Below are 20,865 nucleotides of genomic sequence, written 5' to 3'. Positions count from 1 at the left end.
CAAGTGTGTGTATGTGTAGGTGGGGGGATGGGGAGAGAGAGCATGAGAGGCTGGGAGGGGCTTGTGAAGCCCACCAGGCATAGCCCACATGTGATGCCAGTGTTAGATGGCACTCATTAGTATGTCTGCCAGGCCTGTACCAGAAACTGTTGTCTCTGCTCTTTACCGCAGACCCGTGAGGTTAGCCTTGGTACCTTCTTTGTGGTGGGGAGAAAACCAGGGCCCACACGCCCAGCTCTCCCTTGGGGCTTAGGGCTGGCCGTGGCCATGAACCTTCTGCTTCAGACTACAGAAGGAATCTAGTTGCTTCAGATACTTAAGGCTTTCATCATCAAAGAAGGATGGCTGCTTTCTTCCTTGCCTTGAACATTTCCAAGTGTATCTTCTTTGAGATTAATTAGTTTGGGGAAGGGCAGCAGGGCTGCAGGCGAGCTGCTCCCTTCCCCAGGGCAGGGTCCGCCCGTGGCCCGAATCCACCAGCTTCAGAGGGTCTGTGTCAGAGCACAGACTGCCTTGGCCGGAACTCAGGCCCTTCTACCTCCACCCTGGGCTCTGCTGGCTCTCTGTGCATGTCACCTCAGGGCGGAGAAAGAGTTCTAGGTCTGCACAACTAGAATTTCCAGCTCCAGCTGCTCCCCCTCACCCCAGGATTTTGTGTCAGATGCCGAAATAGGAAGTGAGTGGGGAAACAAGGACAGGCCCGGGCTCCCTGTCCTTGGCCTCCCCAGGGGTTCCCCAGGCAGGCCCCCACTCTTGCTCCACAGGTGGCTCCTGTGTTGAAATGTGGTCTGTGCAGGAGGGTCGATGGGGGTTGTCTATTGATGTCCCTTCTTTCCCCACAGTCTCCACTCTGGTTTTGCAGAAGCCCGAGGGTTAGGCTCTGGGGCCTCTTGCTTCAGCTGGTGAGCCTTGGGCCATTTAGGGGAACTTTTGAAACAGCTGGTACATTTTTGGCACATTCACCCTTAGGAGGACTGAGTGCATGCATGCGTGTGTGCTTGGTTGCTTGGTTGTGTCCGACTCTGCAGTCCCACGGACTATATAGCCCACCAGGCTTCTCTGTCCATGGGATTCTCCAGGCAAGAATACTGGAGTGGGTTGCCATTCCCTTCTCCAGGGGATCTTCCCGACCCAGGGACTGAACCTGGGTCTTCTGCATTGCAGGCAGATTCTTGACCACCTGAGCCATCAGTATTACTGAGTACTACAGCAGAATAGGGCACTTGGAAATCAGGAGACACCCCCACCTCCGTGGCTGTGTCATCTTGGTCGGGACCCTGAACTTGAGCTCGTTGGATTGTTTCCTCTGGCCCTTTCTTGCCTGGAGGGTTACCGTGAAGGTTGTATAAGGCAGTTCTCCGGAAGGGCTTTGACTGAGTTTTACCAGGGCTTGTGCCATTAGAAGTGGGTTAGTAAAGCTGGGAGCAGGAAAACAGAGAGAAACAAAACTTAGCATGTTGCAAATACCTCAAATCGGTATTTGAGGTAGCTTTTATGGGTTACTCAGAAGAAAGGATGTGCCCAAATTAACAAAGTAAAATGCCCCAATTTGTCAAGTCCAAAATACATGCTTTGGACATTTTCTCATCTATGAGATTAGGTGCAACCTGTTATCAATGGTGATCATAATTTAACTGACAGCATCCTTCCCTTCGTAGTGGTTCAAAAAATAATTGTGCCATTTACAATCAGAGCTGTCTTAGATTTAATAAGATAGTATTTATTCCAAGTTTTAGTTGCTATGTTGGGAAATATATTGTAAACAGGCAACGTTTTGATGTCACTTTACGTATATCAGTCACAGGGCTGAGGTTCAAGGGGGTGAAACACAGGATGGTCCATTGACACCCTGGCCCCCTGTTCTTCATCCCATGTAGCAGAGTTTCATGTCTCATCATTCCTTGCAGTGGTCAGTGTCTTTGCCTATATTTTTATGAAGGCTAGTAGCTTTGGTCCTGAGCTCCAAGAGGGAGCAAGATACTAGACACAAGTTTAAAAATGTTTTAAATAACAATCTGTCATTTTCCCCTTTTGTGTTTCCAGTGAGTCCAGATTCCGGAGACTGTCGTCTTCCTCTTCAGGGCAGCAGGACTTTGAAAGCGAGATGGTTGGTATTTAAGGGGCTGGTGTGGTATGGCTGGGAGGCAGGGCTTTGCATGGACGGGCAGGAAGGAACTGGCAGGGAGAGGGCAGTTGTACTCCTGGTGAGCTGCTAACTTCGCACGCTTGACCTTGAGTGGCAAATCTGGTGACAGCGCTTCTCTGCTTTGACAGAGGCACCTGAACTTGAGGATTACTATGGCACAGATGGCGGCTGAGTGACCCAGGATCAGGACACTTGACTGATTCTCAGGCGCAAGGCTACAGCACTTGTCTGTGTTATCACATTTATGACTTTGTGTGACAGTTAATTATTAACTTGCCTTCTGGTTTATGAGTCAGCTGCAGGCAGGAACCAAGTCTTATCCAGCTCTGTTCCCCATCTCCTGACACCCAGTAGGTCCTAAGTAACTGGCGAATGAATGACGAGCAAATAATTGTCTTTCCCAGCTGGGTGACAGTCCAACTTTAAGGTGAGCTAAGTTTAAGAGACGTGTTGGACAATAAAACCCACAACACCCTGTCCCTCTCTAAACCCTGCTCCAGGGAACTGTCCAGTTAAGCAGGCTTGTTTCCTTGGCTTTGTCTTGCATCTCATTGAGTCATTTTGAAAAGAACAGAAGCCCTCATCAACTTCTTCAGAGCGACGCTGAACTTTCATCAGCTCTCGATTTGAATTTCACCATTTGACCCAGAAGCCTGTATAATTCCACAAATTGTCAAAACTTGAGAGGTTTTCCCAAGATTTTCAGGCCCAGGACGCACGTTACAAAGGACTGGGAGCACGCAGACTCTGTCGTATTTGAACAAGAGCGTTGCTTGCTGAATTGGGGACAGAAGCAATTTGTTGTTTGTTTGTTTACTTTTATATAAAACAGGAAGTTAGATGGTTGTTTAGTGTCAAAGCTGATGATTATATCTGCCTCCGAAAAACAGAGATTATTGGAAGCTAACCCCTGTTCTCCATTTCCAGGGATTGTGCTCCTGGCTGACTGCAATCTTCCGCCTGCAGTGAGTACAGCGCGGGTGGCTGGGGATGTCTTGTTTGGGTGGGTTTGTTTGGGTGTTTGGCCAATCAGGAGGAGAGACCCAAGGTGCTGATCCTGCTGCTGCTGCTGCTAAGTCGCTTCAGTTGTGTCTGACTCTGTGCGGGCCCAGAGACGGCAGCCCACCAGGCTTCCCTGTCCCTGGGATTCTCCAGGCAAGAACATTGGAGTGGGTTGCCATTTCCTTCTCCAAAGCATGAAAGTGAAAAGTAAAAGTGAACTCACTAAGTTGTATCTGACTCCTAGCGACCTCATGGACTGTAGCCCACCAGGCTCCTCCGTCCATGGGACTTTCCAGGCAAGAGTACTGGAGTGGGGTGCCATTGCCTGAGCCGGAGTCTCTTAGATACTTTTCAGGCCCAAAGCAGTATGTGGGGGCAGAGAATTAAAGTGGCCCAGGCAGCCTCTATGCAAGCTAATTAAAGCTAATTTTTTGCTTTAGGCAGTAATTCTGTCTGCTTACCATTTATCACTGATATATTTGCATGGAAGTTCTTCTAGGCAGCATCATATGTCTTTGAATTGGTGAACAATGGAGAAATAATGATTGTTTAATATATTCAGCTCATTTGGTTAAAAGTTTGCTGTTTTTCAAAACTTGGACCCCTTGGAGAGAAAGAGGTGCTTGGGGCCCAGTTAGTTGCATAGCATGTGATTGGCAGAGTCATGATACGGGGCTCGGCTCTCCTGCCTGTGGTGTGTTCTATCCCATCTGAGAGGTCAGTGTTGTAAGATGCACACTATTTTATACAGCACCGAGAATGAGAAAATGCTTTCTATTATGCTGTGATCAGCTATGATCCCACCCCATTTCAGAGATGTTGAAATATGAAAAGGTTTTCTTAGAACTGATGAAATGTGGTAGTTCCAGGATATTGGGTAAATCCTTCTCTCTGGCACCCTTATGTCTGGCCTTCAGTTTTCTCAACTAAGCTGAGAAACACAACATTGTAAAGCATTTGTACTCTCCCTGGCCTCGCACACCCAAAAAAAGACTGAGCGCAACAGCTGCTCTGCCTAATTCAGGTGCATTCATATGTGTGAGACCATGTTATAAAGAGCCGAGGTTGCTGAGGGTTGTTCTCAGGGGAAATGGCAGGAGGTAGTCTGTGCAGAATAAAGCAGAGAAATCTGTTCTGAAGCCAGAGGAAGCAGGAGGAGAGGTTTCTGGCGGGGAGGAGAGGACTGAGGTCAGGAAGGGTGGATTTGCTAGCCTCTCCCATCCCTGCCCGTTATGAAATCATGTCAGTGTTTCTTCTTTGCATTGGAAGTTGTCACACACTGTGTAGTAAGTCTATCACAGACAGAAAAGAATCAGCAAGAAGAAGTTTTAGTCATCCCTAGCCCTACCTCTGAAAGGTACCTACGTGGTGCGTTTTCTCCTGCTCCGCCACTCTCCATATCACTGCTGGCTGGGGCTCAGGCGATCCCCACCCTGGACTGTGGCCCCCAACTCTCCGCCTGGATCGGGTGGGGCAGAACAGAAATTTTGACTCATTATCTTCATGGTGACTAGAAAACACTGCTTACAGTTTTCCCTGTAGTCCACACCTATGGTTTCCATCTTTCCATGTCCCCTTCCAGCGTAGACCTCGCCTCTCACTGAGTGGGGCTGTAACCTGTACAGCTGTGTATTCTGCTTTGTCATATTAATGCTATTTGTTGTTCAGTTGCTAAGTTGTGTCTGACTCTGATCCCATGGACTGCAGCACACCAGGCTTCCCTGTCCTTTATTATCTTTTGGAGGTTGCTCAAACTCATGTCCATTGAGTCAATGATACCATCCACCCATCTCGTCCTCTGTCACCCCCATCTCCTCCTGCTCCCAGTCTTTCCCAGCCTCAGGTCTTTTCCAGTGAGTCGGTTCTTCCAATCAGGTGGCCAAGTATTTGTTGAGTAAGCACATGTTATGGCAAAGTATATGCATTTTGGTAGTTTATTTAGAAGTGAACACAGTGTAATCAGTTGCAGCGTTTTTCCTCCACCTATGCAGTAAAAAGGAGGGATCTTAGCAAGCATCCCCACCCAGTGCGAGGTAGGCATCAGGCCTTGATCCTCACTGCCCCTTGTATGCCTGCTGAGTGGCCAGATAGCCAGCAGGTAGCAGCCTCTCCACTTTAGGTCCTAGCCTCCTGTGGTTCCCGTGACCCTCTCTGGAGGCAGCTTATCTGGATTCAACTGTGGTCTGTCTGTGTAGCTGAAGAGCCCACTCGCCATACCATTCACCACACCTTTCAGACCTGCCTTTTTATGCTGTTCAGTTCAGTTCAATTGCTCAGTCATGTCTAACTCTTTGTGAACCCATGGACTGCAGCACGTCAGACTTCCCTGTCCATCACCATCTCCAGAGCTTGCTCAAATTCATGTCCATCGAGTTGATGATGCCATCCAGCCATCTCATCCTCTGTTGTCCCCTTCTCCTCCTACCTTCAATCTTTCCCAGCATTAGGGTCTTTTCTAATGAGTCAGTTCTTTGCATCAGGTGGTCAAAGTATTGGAGCTTCAGTTTTAGCATCAGTCCTTCCAATGAATATTCAGGACTGATTTCCTTTAAGATTGCCTGGTTTGATCTCTTTGCAGTCCAAGGGACTCTCAAGAGTCTTCTCCCACACCACAGTTCAAAAGCATCAATTCTTCGGCACTCAGGTTTCTTTATGGTCCAACTCTCACATCCATGCATCACTACTGGAAAAACCATAGCTTTGACTAGATGGACTTTTGTTGGCAAAGTAATGTCTCTGCTTTTTAATATGCTGTCTGTTACTGCTGCTGCTGCTGCTGGTGCTAAGTCACTTCAATTGTGTCCGACTCTGTGAGACCCCATAGACGGCAGCCCACCAGGCTCCCCCATCCCTGGGATTCTCCAGGCAAGAACACTGGAGTGGGTTGCCATTTCCTTCTCCAATGCATGAAGGTGAAAAGATAAAGTGAAGTCGCTCAGTTGTGTCTGACTCTTAGTGACCCCATGGACTGCAGCCTATCAGGCTCCTCCGTCCATGGGACTTTCCAGGCAAGAGTACTGGAGTGGGGTGCCATTGCCTTCTCCGAATATGCTGTCTAGGTTATTTATAGCTTTTCTGCCAAGGATAAGTGTCTTTTAATTTCATGGCTGCAGTTACCATCTGCAGTGATTTTGTAGCCCAAGAAAATAAAGTCTGTCACTGTTTCCATTGTTTCACCATCTATTTGCTATGAAGTGTTGGGACCAGATGCCATGATCTTCGTTTTAAGCCAGTTTTTTCACTCTCCTCTTTCACTTTCATCAAGAGGCTCTTTAGTTCCTCTTTGCTTTCTGCATAAGGGTGGTGTCATCTACATATCTGAGGTTATTGATATTTCTCCCAGCAATCTTGATTCTAGCTTGTGCTTCATCCAGCCTGGCATTTTGCATGGTATACTTTGCCTATAAGTTAAATAAGCAGTGTGACAATATACAGCCTTGATGCACTCCTTTCCCGATTTGGAACCAGTCTGTTGTTCCATGTCCGGTTCTAACTATGGCTTCTTAACTTGCATGCAGGTTTCTTAGGAGACAGGTAAGGTGGTCTGGTATTCCCAACTCTTGAAGAATTTTCCACAGTTTGTTGTGATCCACCCAGTCAAAGGCTTTGGTGTAGTCAATAAAGCAGAATAGATGTTTTTCTGGAACTCTCATGCTTTTTCTATGATCCAACGGATGTTGGCAATTTGCTGTAGCCCTTTCTTACTTGAGCTCTTTCTTTCTTTTCTTTTGGCTGCACTGGATCTTCCCGTGGCGCCCAGGCTTCTCTTGTTTCAGTGTATGGGCTTCTCTAGTTGTAGCGTGTGGGCTTAGTTGTTCCACAGCCTGTGGGATCTTCATTCCCCTACCAGGGATCTCACTCACAGTCCCCTGCATCGGAAGGCAGATTGTTAACCTCTGGAGCACCAGGGTAGTCCCTCCTGGAGTTCCTTCTTCCCAGTGCGGTGCTTTCCTGGACTTCTGAGACCAAGACCCTCAGGGTACCTTCATGTCAGGAACAAGAGATACCCCCCATGCCTTCTCCCTCCGTAGCAGGAAGGTCTGGCTGTCAGAAACCAGAATTTTAGTTTTCTGAGTGCCCAGATGACTCAGAGCCTCCAATAGCCCAGGGTGGGAAGGGGTGGAGCAATTTGCCCCCCCGCCCACCTCTGGGACCACAGCAGGGACACAGGGAGGAAGCAAGGCTGGTCAGGTGGACAGAGCCTTGCAGTGTTTAAAGCAGTGACCTCACCTCTCTCTCCTAGTTTGTCTGAGGGAGACGGGAGGAAGGGTGGGGGCTGTGAGCCTGACACACACAGCTTTGCTCAGAAGATTCCCAGCAGCCCTCTTGTCAGTGGCTCTGCTTGTTCATGGATGCAGAGGAATAATTGTACTTACACGCCTCACCCCCATACAGATGTAGGCACAGATGTTTCTAGAGACAGTAAGTGGAGTGGTGGCAGGTTCTTTCATCCAGGAGAATGGGGTGGAGGCTGAGAGGCAGGCTCTGGAGTTCACGTTGTAGCTCTGCTGTTACAGGCTGGGTGATTGTAAAAGGTTTTTTTTTTTTAAATGTTTATTGTTTATTTGACTGTGCTAGGCCTTAGCTGTGGCACGTAGGATCTAGTTCCCTGACCAGGGATCAAACCCGGGCCCCGCACATCGGGAGCATGGAGTCTTAGCCACTGGACCACCAGGGACGTCCCAGACTGTAGACGTTAATGTGATTTTTCTGTTCCTGTTTCCTCACATGTAATATGGTAGTCAGATTGGGACCGACCTGAACAGTCATGAGTTTTAAATGAGATAATCTGCGAGAGGCCTCAGGGGCCTGGCCCGGTACCACTGCTCATTAGGATTCTGTGTGTGTCTTGGCCAGCGACGACCAGATCCTGGAGTGGTGTGGGGAGGACGCCATTCACTACCTGTCCTTCCAGAGACACATCATCTTCCTGCTGGTGGTGGTCAGCTGCTTGTCACTGTGCGTCATCCTGCCCGTCAACCTCTCAGGGGACTTGCTGGGTAAGGACTCCTCGTCTTGGCTGCGTTGGGCCCCAGGCAAGGCATCAGCCCTGGGGAAAGGGCTCATGGAGCTGGGTCAGAGCCCTGGCATTCCTGCTGAACTCAGATGTGAGAAGGTCTCAGGGTGACTTTCTGAACTGGCCCATTTGATTAAAGATCTGGTGGAGAATCCACCCCAAACCTGGACCAAGAGTTGGGGACGCTAATATCTAAGTAGGAGAAAGACCTCAAGATTTGCAAGATCGGAGCTTTCAGAGTGTGTTTTATAGCTTCCTGTCGCCACCCAAATCAGGTGGCCACAGTTAGTGGATCTGGAAGATGGTTGTGATGCTCAGTAAAAATCCGAGTGTGAAATTCTATTTCCAAGTACCCGTAGGAATCCAACATCCAAAACACCATTGTAAATCTACTTCTTTTTTTTTTTTTTTTTAAGGGTTTTTGATGTGGACCATTTAAAAAAAAATCTTTATTGAATTTGTTATAGTATTTCTTCTGCTTTATGTTTTGGGGTTTTTTTGGTTGTGAGGCATGAGGGATCTTATTAATAATTCCCTGACAAGGGATCAAATCTGCACCCCATGCATTGGAAGGTGGATTCCTAACCACTGAACCACCAGGGAAGTCCCATTAATCCACTTCTTATACCCAGTGATTCCCAGATTTGGTTTTGGGAACAGCTTAGGATGTTTCTAGATTTCCAAAGGGATGCCACAAGAATCTCAAAGCAAGATGAAGTCAAATTTTGACTTCAGGTAGGTTGAGAAGAAGTTGTCAGGAGCATATTGGAGTAAAGCAAAGGCCTTGGGTGGTGTAGCTCTGGAGACTGGACAAGCGTCACCATCCTCGGACTGGTTTGGATATCATATCCTTCCCCTCCTCAGAGCTCCACAAACCAAGGCTGCTCCCCTTACCCCCCGCACGTCTCTAGTGTGACCCTGAGTATCTGTGCTTCTCTGCAGACAAAGACCCTTACAGCTTTGGGAGGACAACAATCGCAAACCTGCAGACTGAGTGAGTACAAGGTGGCCAGGCATGAGGGTGCTGATGGGTGAGACCGAGGAGAGGGTGGACTCTGGAGCCCAGGATAGGCCAAAGCGAGAGGGTTAGCATCCCAAAGCTTCTTTGCCGCTAGCACCTGTCACTGGGCTATGGGCGTGGACATGCCCCGGGCTGCTGCTCTTTTGCAGTGGATCTTAGGAGACCTGGGGGTGTCACGTGGGGCTGGGGTGCATTTGTCAGCACAGTGCCCTCTATAAAGGGGCACTGGCCATGCCACGTCTGTCGGAGGAATCTGTTTTGATGAAGCCTTTGGCCTTCAGCTCAGGGCCATGAAGGTAACCAAGCCCAGCCCCTGCCCTCCAGCCCCTGCCTGGGGGCCCAGCCTTGATGGCAGGTGCTGTTCCCTTCTCCCCACAGCAACAACCTCCTCTGGCTGCACACCGTCTTTGCTATCCTTTACCTCATCCTCACCGTGGTCTTCATGCGACACCACACCCAGTCCATCAAGTACAAGGAGGAGAGCCTGGTGAGTAGGGGGTGGTCTGGGCATGTGCTGGGGAAGGTCTCAGGTGGGAGCCAGAAAGGAGTGCAAGGGGGCCTCAGACTTCCATGTGTGTGCTCAAAATTGGCATTTAGAACTTTTTTTGTTTGCTAGATTGTTTTAGGATTTGGCTATTACCCGCCGTTTTGCCAACTAGCCTTTAGATTTGTGGGGTTTGGGCTTGTAGTTACTGATTCTAAGTAACTTCCAAGAAGTTTGACTTGACAGCAGCTCCTTCTCTCTCTGCAGCCCACAACTTGACGGGGGTAGGGGAGGTTTCTCTTGTTACTGAGTCACTCAGTCATGTCTGACTCTTTGTGACCCCATGAACTGCAGACTACAGCATACCAGGCTTCCCTGTCCTTCACCATCTCCTGGAGTTTGCTTAAGCTCACGTCCACTGAGTTGATGTTGCCATCCAACCATCTCATCCTCTGTTGGCCCCTTCTTCTACCCTCAGTCTTTCCAAGCATCAGGGTCTTTTCCAATGAGTTGGTTCTTGGGTCTGACTCTGATATGCTGTGTGACCTCTTTTGAGTCACCTCCCCTCTCTGGGTTCTTTCTCAGTCTCTTGTCATGCAAAGGAGGCTCATAGAAATTGCTTTGGAAATGTATTTTTTCTTGGCTGTGCCACTGTGTGACATGTGGGGTCTTAGTTCCTTAACCAGGGATTGAACTCATGCCCCTGCAGTGGAAACACAGAGCCCTAACCGCTGTACTGCCAGGGAATCCCCTGGAAGTGTATTTTTGATTGCCTAGAAAAGATGCTATGTAAATAACAGACTTCAAGGCTCTGTCAGGCTTGGAAGATGAGCCTCTAAGCCCCTGAGCCCCCAGTGTTTTCCTTGGGGAGGAAAACAGGGTGAACAGCTTGAATAGGGTGTCCTTCTGCAGACTGGCTTGCCCTGGTGACTTTTCTCGCTTGGGTGTTTCTCTGGCAGGTGAGGAGGACCCTGTTTGTCACGGGACTCCCCAGACATGCCAAGAAGGAGACGGTGGAGAGCCACTTCCGGTGAGCAGGGCCATTTCCGCTGGGAGGGAAGGGGAGTACGGCCACCCTCCTGGTGGGACAGGCACCTTAGATGAGCTTGGGCACCCACAGAGACCCCCAGAGGGCCTGGCCCAGCCACAGAGCCTTGGATACTACTGTGGGCAGGCTCTGCTGGGGCTGCAAGGGCCTGGGCTGGGGTGTTGCGTCCTCTGCCAAAAGCCACGTGACTGCAGTAGCCAGAGTACAGGCCAGCATGTGGGAACAGAGAAACATCTCGAGAGCTAGTGGGGAAAGAAAAGGATTCATAGGAAACCCTCTCTCCCCACCAAAAAAAAAAAAAGGGATTCACCCTGGGCTTCTCCGTGTCAACTTTGCAGAAGAAGAGATACCTGAGAAAGAGTGGTCTCGGAGGGGAGGGACCTGGGCCTGCATTTCATGGTCCATTCTTCTGATCAGTGTGTGTTTCCTGAGTGAGCACTCTGTGTCCAGAGCTCTGTCCTCAGAGCAGCACCTCCTTTCCCAGCAGCCTCCTCTGAGCACCTGCACAGGGATCCTGCAGGGGGAGGCTGGAGAAAGGGCTTTCCTGTGAGAAGGAAATTATGTGTGTACAGTGCCATGAATGCAGAGCATCATATGGCACATCAGGAAAGGGGGTGGTACGGGGGGAGCAGGCCAGAGACTCCCAGGATCCTGGGCTGGAGGGCTGGAACCCCAGCCAGGGAGCTGAGGTTTCAGTCTCTGTTCCTCCCTCATCAGCAGTCAGTAATTTGTAGTTTGGGTTAAGGGTTGGCTGTGGCTTAGCTTGGGCTTCCCTGGTGGCTCAGTGGTAAAGAATCTGCCTGCAATGCAGGAGACCCAGGTTTGATCCCTGGTTTGGGAAGATCCCTTGGCTAGGAAGATCCCCAGGAGGAGGGCATGGCAACCCACTCCAGTATTCTTGCCACTCCAGTATTCTGGAGAATTCCATGGACAGAGGAGCCTGGCAGGCTACAGTCCATTGTGTCACACAGAACACAACTGAAGCAACTAAGCAACAGCATGGCTTAGCTTTGCCTTATTTATGAAGAACACTTTCTAAACAAATTACTCAAGTTCAAGTTCAGTCGCTCAGTCGTGTCCGACTCTTTGCGACCCCATGAACCACAGCATGCCAGGCCTCAAATTACTAGTATAAACAGAATTGTAAAATGAAATGTTTAAAATTTATTGACTAACCTCTCTTTCAGAAACTCAAAGCATTTTAGAAATATTTTTCTGTGTGTAAACACCGGATACTGGAATCATTTTCCTTGATTCCTTGAAACAGCTCTCCCAAGTGTCCTGTTAGGCAACATCTGGAAACAGTGCGTGTGTACATGCCCAGCTGTGTCCGACTCTTTGTGACCCACGGACTGTAGCCTGCCAGGCTCCTCTGTCCGTGGGATTTCCCAGGCAAGAATACTGGAGTGAGTTGCCATTTCCTCCTCGGGGAGATCTTCTCAACCTAGGGATCTAACTCACGTGTCCTACATCAGCAGTCAGGTTCTTTACCACTGAGCCACCAGGGAAGCCCTTTGGAAACAGTAGCTCCACTTAATGTATTTCTTAGGAAAAAAAAAGTCTTTGCATTCCCATTATGAACACTGAATCACACTTTCTCCTATTTTAGGAAGCCCTTCTAGTGAACACTGCTGCAATCCATGGGGATTGATGTGTGAATCAGCCTTGTAGCAAGGATGTTGTTCTCTTCTTCAAACCTCCTATTGGGACCTGGAATTGTGACAATTTCAGGCTGTCTGTCTCTCACTAAGATGTACACTTTTCCAGGCTCCACACCCAGTACCTGGTGCCTGGCATGAAGTAGATAGGCATTTACCTGGTTCAGGAATGCCCAGGAGTTATACATATGATTATGTGCGTATGGTGAGGGAGCATCATGTGGTGGGTTCAGGTATGGGTCCTGGACCTGGCCACCTGGGTTCCCTTCCTGGCTCAGACATGCACTCGCCGTGTGATCTTGATCACAAGTCATTTTACCTCTCTAGCATTTGTTTTCTTCATCTGTAAAGTGGGCACAGAAACCTCACAGGTCATGGTAAGGATCAGATAAATTAATGTTCTTACAGTGCCCAGCCAAGAATAAGTATACATGCAGTATTTTACTATGATCTGTGAATGCATTTACTGGGCTGAGGGTCCTTTGCTTTCATTAGACCTGTGATTTTTCAAAAGGGTCACAAACTGAATAGGATTTCAGTGATGGTCTAAGGTAGATAATGACCTGGAGCAAACAACAAATTTATTCCCTTGAGTGGGTAGAGGAGGTAATGGATAGTGTTATTTTTTTCTCCAAAAGAAGTGCTGATTTAAAGCCAAGTAGATGTAAACTTGTCAGTGTCAGGCAGTTACTTCCTTGTTATTAAAAAGGACCTCTTTGTATTATACTTCAAAATTTCCCCCTTTGGTAAAAGACAAAGAGGAAAGAGGTCTCCACTGGTGCAGAAATGAAAATGTAATTGCTCTGCCAGCCTTGGAGTCTTTGGGGTCTCCCCTGCCAGGGGTTCTCTTTCCCAGTGGTCTTCTTTTGCTTCCGGGGCACAGGGACGCGTATCCCACGTGTGAAGTGGTGGAGGTCCAGCTGTGCTACGATGTGGCCAAGCTGATTTACCTGTGCAAGGAGAGGTAAGGGAGGCCTGGCAGGGCGGTGGGCATGGGCAAAGCTGGCCTGCAGCTTTCTGACCCCTTCCCTCTGAGATGCCCACCTTCCTTCCTTGCTGGCCTCGGCTTCCCCAGCGAGGATGGGAGGAGGGTGGCTCTGCCCTTTTCTTGCTTAGAAAGCTGGTGGTGACCAGTGGGTGATGACGGGTGCAGGCTGTGAGTCACACCACAGGATTGCCAGTCTGACGTTTGTCCCTCCCACTACAGAAAAAAGACTGAGAAGAGCCTGACCTACTACACAAACCTGCAGGTGAAGACAGGCCAGCGCACCTTCATCAACCCCAAGCCTTGTGGCCAGTTCTGCTGCTGTGAAGTGCGGGGTTGTGAGTGGGTGAGGGCCCACACCCCACCGGGGGCATGGGTGCTGGGCCCCCTGACACCCGCACAAGGCCGCGTCATCACAAGGGGTTGTGTCCTCTGATAGGAGGACGCCATCTCCTACTACACGCGCATGAAGGACGGGCTGATGGAGAGGATCACAGAGGAGGAATGCAGGGTCCAGGACCAGCCCCTGGGAATGGCCTTTGTCACCTTCCAGGAGAAGTCCATGGCCACCTAGTGAGTGTGGGTGTGTTCTGTGCTTCCAGACAACTTGCTGTTCCTCTCGGGTTGAGATGGTCCTGCTGGACCGCCATCTCTGGGGTTTGTTTGTGGCATCTGCATCTCCTTCTCTGGCTGTGGCTGGCGTGGGGGGCAGCCACCCACTCCACTCACTCCCTCGGTGAGCCCAGCCTGTGTCTGTGTGACGACTGGGCTTGGGTGATTGCAGCTGGTTGTCATAGCCTTACCCTACTGCCGGGCTCTCACCAGCTGCCCAGGGATCCTCTTGCCTCTGTGGCCCAGCATTTTCCCAGGTGGGGTGTACACACCCTCCTTCATATACCCACTCTGGAATCAGATTCTCCTTCCGTGTGTGTCCTTCCCATCTCCCTACAGAGGCACCACTGGAGGCGGAATGCTCACTGCTGACAGGAGCCTCGCCCAGGGGAGTGGGTTTTCACCTTGGCTCTAGCTCCTAAAGCACTCTCATGCCTGGGATCTCCATGTCACCTTGTGCTGGGGGCAGCAGGGGATGAGGGCAGGAGGGGGAGGCGGAAGGGAGGTGACCCAGCAAATGCCCCACTGCCTGCCTTCCCTGCCTTGGGCTTCATGAACCCTGGGAACAGACCCCCTGGATGTGCCCCGCAGACCCTGAAGTGAGGCGGGGTCGGGGGAAGGCCAGTGAGAAGGGGAAGGGTGTTCTGAGATGGGAATGGGGGGCTGGTGGGTTCTTTGTGGGAGACTAAGGGGGGAAAGAGTGGTGAAGGTGGATGTGGGAGTCCTAGGGAGGGGTATCTTGGGGTCATAAGTAATGCAGTCTAATGCTGCTAGGGAGTCTGCGGGGAGGTGGGGGAGTGAAAAGGTGAGGCCGTGGCCCCGGCAGGGGGATGCAACCAGAGCCCAGCTTAACAGGCAGCGTGTAGCAGGGGGGCAGCATGCAAGGAGGAGCCCCCTGTGTTGGGGTGACGGGAACAGTACAGGAGCTTTCGTCAGACAGCTGGGATGCAAACCTCACTCTGAGAGCCTGCATTTCTTCATCTGTAAAATAGTAACGGTAATCCCTGACTGGCAGGCTTGTTCTCAGGACTGAACAAAGTTCTGCTCATAGTGTGCTAAGAATGGCATCTCTTTCATAGCGTTAATTATAATAAGCTAATGATAAAGTAGCACCCCACTCCAGTACTCTTGCCTGGCAAATCCCATAGACGGAGGAGCCTGGTCGGCTGCAGTCCATGGGGTCGCTAAGAGTCAGGCACGACTGAGCGACTTCACTTTCACTTTTCACTTTCATGCATTGGAGAAGGAAATGGCAACCCACTCCAGTGTTCTTGCCTGGAGAATCCCAGGGACGGGAGAGCCTGGTGGGCTGCTGAATATGGGGTCACACAGAGTCGGACACGACTGAAGTGACTTAGCAGCAGCAGCAATGATAAAGTAGAAGTCCTGCGCCACGGGGCTTCCACTCTCACACGGTCCTATTTGCCACATGTGTATATGGTACCCTGAGGGGTGTAGACCCTGGCCATTTCTGCATTTCCTGGCAGCGTTCTGAAGGACTTCAACGCCTGCAAGTGTCAGGGCCTTCAGTGCAAAGGTGAGCCACAGCCTTCGTCCCACGGCAGAGAGCTCCGCATCTCCAGGTGGTCGGTCACCTTTGCTGCTTACCCCGAGGACATCTGCTGGTGAGCCCACAGCCAGGAAGGGGTGAGAAAGAGGCCGGGGTGTCCTGTGGGGCGGCCCGAGTCACCTGGAAGCACAGGTTTGACTCAGGGAGACACACACTCTCCTGCACGCCTCTGGGCTGCGGGTAAGGGGCATCATGGGGGGGCCTGTCTACATCCAGGGCTTCACTCCAATGTTTCTCCCTGGCATCAGCAGTGTCCAGTAGGGTTATAATAGGAGCTGTTTGTGTAATTTTAAGTTTCCTTTTAGCCACATTTAAAAAAGTAAAAGAAACCGAGGAGTTCTCTGCTGGCCTAATGGTTAGGATTCCAGGCTTTCACTACCGTGGCCTGGCTTCAGTCCCTTGTCGGGGAACTGAGATCCTGCAAGCCATGTGGTGTGGCCACAAAAACCCAAAAATTAAAAATAAAGAACAGGTCTAAAAAAAATATTAAAATTAACTCTCATAAGAATTCTCTCTCTATATATATAATGTTATCAGGTCAACATGTAATCAATTTTTAAAAATTGAAAAGTTTTGCAGTCTCCTTTTCCTATGTTGTGGTCTTTGAAATCCAGCATGTATTTGGCATTTCTGGCCCATCTCTGTCCAGACCAGCCACATATCAGCACTCAGCAGCCACCTGTGACTTGAGGCTGCTGTATCAGACAGGGCAGGCTTGCATTTAGTGCCAGCTGCCTCTGGCCTGGGGCACAAGCTGGTGACCTGAGCTGTGTCCGCGGGAGCCTGAAGCATGATGCCCAGGGCAAGGATGGCCCGGCAGAGGCCTCGGCTCTGCTCGCCGTCCAGCCTGGCCTCAGTTCCTTGTCCAGAGCAAGCTTTGGGCCCTCGCCTCTGCTGGCTGTGCGTCAGCCCCTGGCGGCTCTGCTCTTTGGTTTCCTGACCTTTCTAAACTTGGAACTGGTTATCACTCTGCTCTTGGTGGGGGCAAGAAGCCAGGGAGTTCCCAGCTGGGCCTTTTGCCTTTGTCCCCTGCCTCCCTCCTCCTCACACCCCAGCTCATGGGCCCCTCGGGGGTCATGTGTCTCTAGTGTGTCTGAGAAATGCCACGTGGAGCCTTGTTTGGTCTGCTTGGAGGCTCCTGGTGTCTCTTCAGGTAGGTTCTGGCCCCAGACTCTAGCTGAGGAGCCATGTTAGCAGCAAATAACTTGTCTCCCCGCTGAGCTCAAGGGACCCCAAGTTTGACCTTCTTGGAGCTGAAGGTCAGTGCAGGACACTTACCTGTGCTCCTGAGGTCAGAATGAGCCCTCAGCTGGAGCCCTCGGTCTAGTCGCTTGCCTTGCCTGAACCTGACCTTCTGACCCACCTTAGCCAAGTGCACTGTTGGTGTCTTAGGTGACCAGAGCCTGAGAGATAAGCCTCCAGGGCCCGTGTCCTCCTCTCTGCAGGAAGAACCTCTCCATTCAGGGCTTCCGCTGGTGGTTCCAATGGCTGGGCATCAACTTCATCCTCTTCGTGGTGCTATTTTTCCTGACCACACCCTCCATCATCCTGTCCACCATGGACAAGTTCAATGTCACCAAACCCATCCATGCACTGAATGTGAGTGACCGTTCTGCAAGACCCCTCCTGGCGGGGCTGGCGATTAGAGGGTGGAGTGGGAGGTGGAGGGATAAGGCCAAGGGCTGGGGTGGCAGGGTGGGGGTCAGACTAAACCAGAAATTTAGTTTCAAACTGAACCACTCGACTCATGTCTATGTTTTTAAGCCCTGGACATATATGGCAGCATTTATTACAATGTGTTTATAGTAATGTTACGTGCATATATATGTGTGTGTGTGCATGCATGTATATGAATGTGTATAGTGAAGCCGCTCAGTTGTGTCTGACTCTCTGCGACCCTGTGGACTATAGCCTACCAAGCTCCTCCATCTATGGGATTTTCAGGCAAGAATACTGGAGTGGGTTGCCATTTCCTTCTCCAGGGATCATCCCAACCCAGGGATCAAACCCGGGTCTCCCGCATTGCAGGCAGACGCTTTACCCTCTGAGCCACCAGGGAAGTCCATGTATGTGTGTATGTGTTACTATAAAGATATAGATACAACTCTAATGGAATCAATCTAAATGCTCAACAGTAGGGGAGATTTGAGTTGAATGAGGTGTATTCAGTCTGATAGACCATTAAGCTTTCATTAAAAAATTACATAGACTTTGTGGCAGACATAGGGGGCTTATGATAAGATCAGCATATAAAATTATCTCTCAGCAGTGGTCACAGTAATGTGCCAGTGAAGTGTGCTGCTATGGGGAGTGGCTAGCAAAGAATGAAAAAACGTCTTTTGCTCTCTGGGGTAGCAGGATCATGAATCAATTATTATTGTTGTTGTTGTTTTTAAATTTCAGTTTCTGGTAATCTTGTTGTAAAGTTATTTACTCTAGATAGCTAATGAATGATTTTTTAAAAAATCTTACATGAATTGATAACAACTAAACACTCCCTAAAATGGCATCTACTTGGTTTCCCATAATTGGCTTTGCTGAAATATCATCCTCAGTCTTGTTTTTTTCAGTTCCACTTGGCATTTGGTTAATCATACCCTGGAAAACACACAGTGGACAGAGGGCCTGAGGGCCTGGTCCTAACTCTGCCATTCCCTAGCTGATGAATTCTGAGCCTTGCTTTTTCCTCTAAAGACTGGTTTTTTTCTATAACACTCTGCCGTGTTATACTCATGGGGCTGTTGTGATAAATGGCTCAATAGATAATTTTAAAAATGCATAAGTTTTGTTGAGATTTTCAGCATGTCATTGAAGAATTGATGCTTTTTGAACTGTGGTGTTCGAGGAGACTCTTGAGAATTCCTTGGACAGCAAGGAGATCAGACCAGTCAATCCTAAAGGAAATCAGTCCTGAATTTTCATTGGAAGGACTGATGCTGAAGCTGAAGCTGAAGAACTGACTCGTTAGAAAAGACCCTGATGCTGGTAAAGATTGAGGGCAGGAGAAGGGGACGACAGAGAATGAGGTGGTTGGATAGCATCACTGACTCAATGGACATGAGTTTGAGCAAGCTCTGGGAGTTGGTGATAGACAGGGAAGCCAGATGTGCTGCAGTCCATGGGGTCACAAAGAGTTGGAAATGACTTAGCGACTGAACTGACTGTGTGGTTGGGCTTCCCAGGTGGCTCAGTGGTAAGGAATCTGCCTACTAATGCAGGAGATGCAGGTTCGATCCCTCAGTTGGGAAGATCCCCTGGAGGAGGAAATGGCAACCCACTCTAATATTCTTGCCTGGGAAATACCATGGACAGAGGAACCTAATGGGCTATAGTCCATGGGGTCCCAAAAGAGTTGCACATGACTTAATAACCTAACAACAACAGTGTACCGTCAAGGCCTATTCTTTTGAGGAAGGATCTGCTGATTAGAATTCCCTTTTGTCCATTTTATGGAGAACATACCCTTATTTCATTGTTTGTGATTCTAGCTTTAGTTTCTTACAGTAAAGCAAGATACTTGCAAAAAGTATTTCATTTTCCTTGCTCTTTTCCAGTTAATTTACGGTCAAATTCAACAGCATTTTTCAGAAATTCACCTTTATCAAGTCTTTCCAAAGTGTCCAACCTAGTTTTCAAAGAAATCTTCTATTGTTACAAGGCTCATTTTTTCAGAGAAGGTAATAAGTTAATCAAATCATGAAACCGCAATAACAAGTACAACAGGCAGAGCCCGGATTGGGAACTAACATGGCACAGTTCTGGGGAGCTGTGAGTGGGCCAGTGGGAGCTGAGTGCGCCGGAGGCTGGAGAGGGGCCCTGGTCATCAGTACTACATCTTCCTTTGGTGTCTGCTGTTGGCTTTTTATAGGGAACAGAAGAGCTTCTCTATCTGGCCAGGAAGATGAGTGGAGTTCAGTTGTATGTGAAGTTGCTTTCGTCCCTCTAAAGCGCTGCACAGGGACTTGCCTGGAGATCCAGTGGTTAAGACTTGGCGCTTTCACTGTAGGGGCGTGGGTTCAATCCCTGGTCAGGGAACTAAGATCCCACATGCTGTGTGGCATGGCCAAAAAAAAAAAAAAGAGCTGTGCAAATGTCAGGTGCTGTTATCATCTATTCAGCCAGCATTATGGAATATCTACTCTGTACCAGGTACAGCATTGGTTCTAGGGGACAAATTATGACCAAAACCCCCGAGTCCACTGAGTCGCCGTGCCAACAGGTCACGACCCAGATCGCCCAGGCTCACAGCTCTCTCTGCTATGGACTGTTTTCTAGAACCCCGTCATCAGCCAGTTCTTCCCAACCCTCCTCCTGTGGTCCTTCTCTGCCCTGCTCCCCACCATCGTCTACTACTCTACACTGCTGGAATCTCACTGGACCAAGTGAGTTTTCTGAGACTCACCCCTGAGGGAGGGGTCTCTGGCCCTGCAGCCTACCAGCGTGATGGGCACACAGCAGGGGCCTTCCTGGGAATACCTGGGGCATCTGAGGGACTGCGAGGGCTCACGTCTGACTTCCTGCAGGTCAGGAGAGAACTGGATCATGATGACCAAGGTCTACATATTCTTGATCTTCATGGTGCTGATCCTGCCCTCCCTTGGCCTCACCAGGTACACATTACCACCTCCTGCTCTAAGTTCAGAACCAAGGTCACATCCAGAGAACGCTGTCTCCAAGAAAATGCAAATGGTTTGGAAGTGGATCCAAATTGTTAACAACATTTAAACCTGTCATACCCCCCTTGGAGTGCCGTTGTGCCGGCCCACTGATACTTTCAGAGATAGGTTCTTTCTGCCTTGAAAACAAAAATGCTTAAAAATGAAACTTATCATGGACCTTCCACTTAGGGAGCGAGTCTAATTGTGGCTTTGGTTATTCTGAGGAAGGAAGCTTTTGTGAAAGCAGGCCCTGATAAGTTATGTTGAAATAAGTAACCAGTGTACATGCAATGTAGAAAACCAACGTAGATCTTGAGATTAGGCCTTTTACAAAACAAACAACAATCAAAAAAAGCAGAAAGCAAAAAAAAAGAAAGAAAATATAGGTATGATCACATGGAGTATTGGAAATAAATTCTTACAGGATTTATTTTTCTTTCAGTTTGGATTTTTTCTTCCGGTGGCTCTTTGATAAAACATCCTCAGAGGCCTCTATCAGGTTGGAGTAAGTATCGGCCACATTGAGTTCTGGCTCCTGATCCTGGATGAATGTCCCCTGGGGCTGGGCCTCGGACGACAGAGGGGGAGGGTAGTCTGTGCTTCAGCGCCTGTAGCCTCCCCTTCACCCCTCCAGCTTCCTGGCTGGGCTGCACCCTGGGAACTG

At 49.4% G+C, this 20,865-nt stretch overlaps 1 protein-coding gene across 2 annotated transcripts in view; it reads left to right on the top strand.

The window, feature by feature from the left end:
* The window catches only part of TMEM63A (transmembrane protein 63A), a 36,079-nt gene that overhangs the window by 8,110 nt on the left and 7,104 nt on the right, over window positions 1-20,865 (top strand). For both annotated transcript variants that reach the window (XM_019976397.2, XM_070768054.1), the window contains exons 5-18: window positions 2,044-2,107; window positions 3,074-3,111; window positions 8,006-8,148; window positions 9,108-9,159; window positions 9,565-9,673; window positions 10,630-10,700; window positions 13,260-13,340; window positions 13,584-13,707; window positions 13,801-13,934; window positions 15,461-15,598; window positions 16,989-17,142; window positions 19,819-19,925; window positions 20,067-20,153; window positions 20,644-20,706. In XM_019976397.2, the coding sequence (XP_019831956.2) occupies window positions 2,044-2,107; window positions 3,074-3,111; window positions 8,006-8,148; window positions 9,108-9,159; window positions 9,565-9,673; window positions 10,630-10,700; window positions 13,260-13,340; window positions 13,584-13,707; window positions 13,801-13,934; window positions 15,461-15,598; window positions 16,989-17,142; window positions 19,819-19,925; window positions 20,067-20,153; window positions 20,644-20,706 (1,365 nt within the window). The remainder of the gene's footprint in view (window positions 1-2,043; window positions 2,108-3,073; window positions 3,112-8,005; window positions 8,149-9,107; window positions 9,160-9,564; window positions 9,674-10,629; window positions 10,701-13,259; window positions 13,341-13,583; window positions 13,708-13,800; window positions 13,935-15,460; window positions 15,599-16,988; window positions 17,143-19,818; window positions 19,926-20,066; window positions 20,154-20,643; window positions 20,707-20,865) is intronic.

The sequence above is a fragment of the Bos indicus genome, chromosome 16 (genome assembly GCF_029378745.1).
Source record: "Bos indicus isolate NIAB-ARS_2022 breed Sahiwal x Tharparkar chromosome 16, NIAB-ARS_B.indTharparkar_mat_pri_1.0, whole genome shotgun sequence".
Lineage (NCBI taxonomy): Eukaryota > Metazoa > Chordata > Mammalia > Artiodactyla > Bovidae > Bos > Bos indicus.
This window is presented reverse-complemented; position numbering and strand designations above follow the sequence as displayed.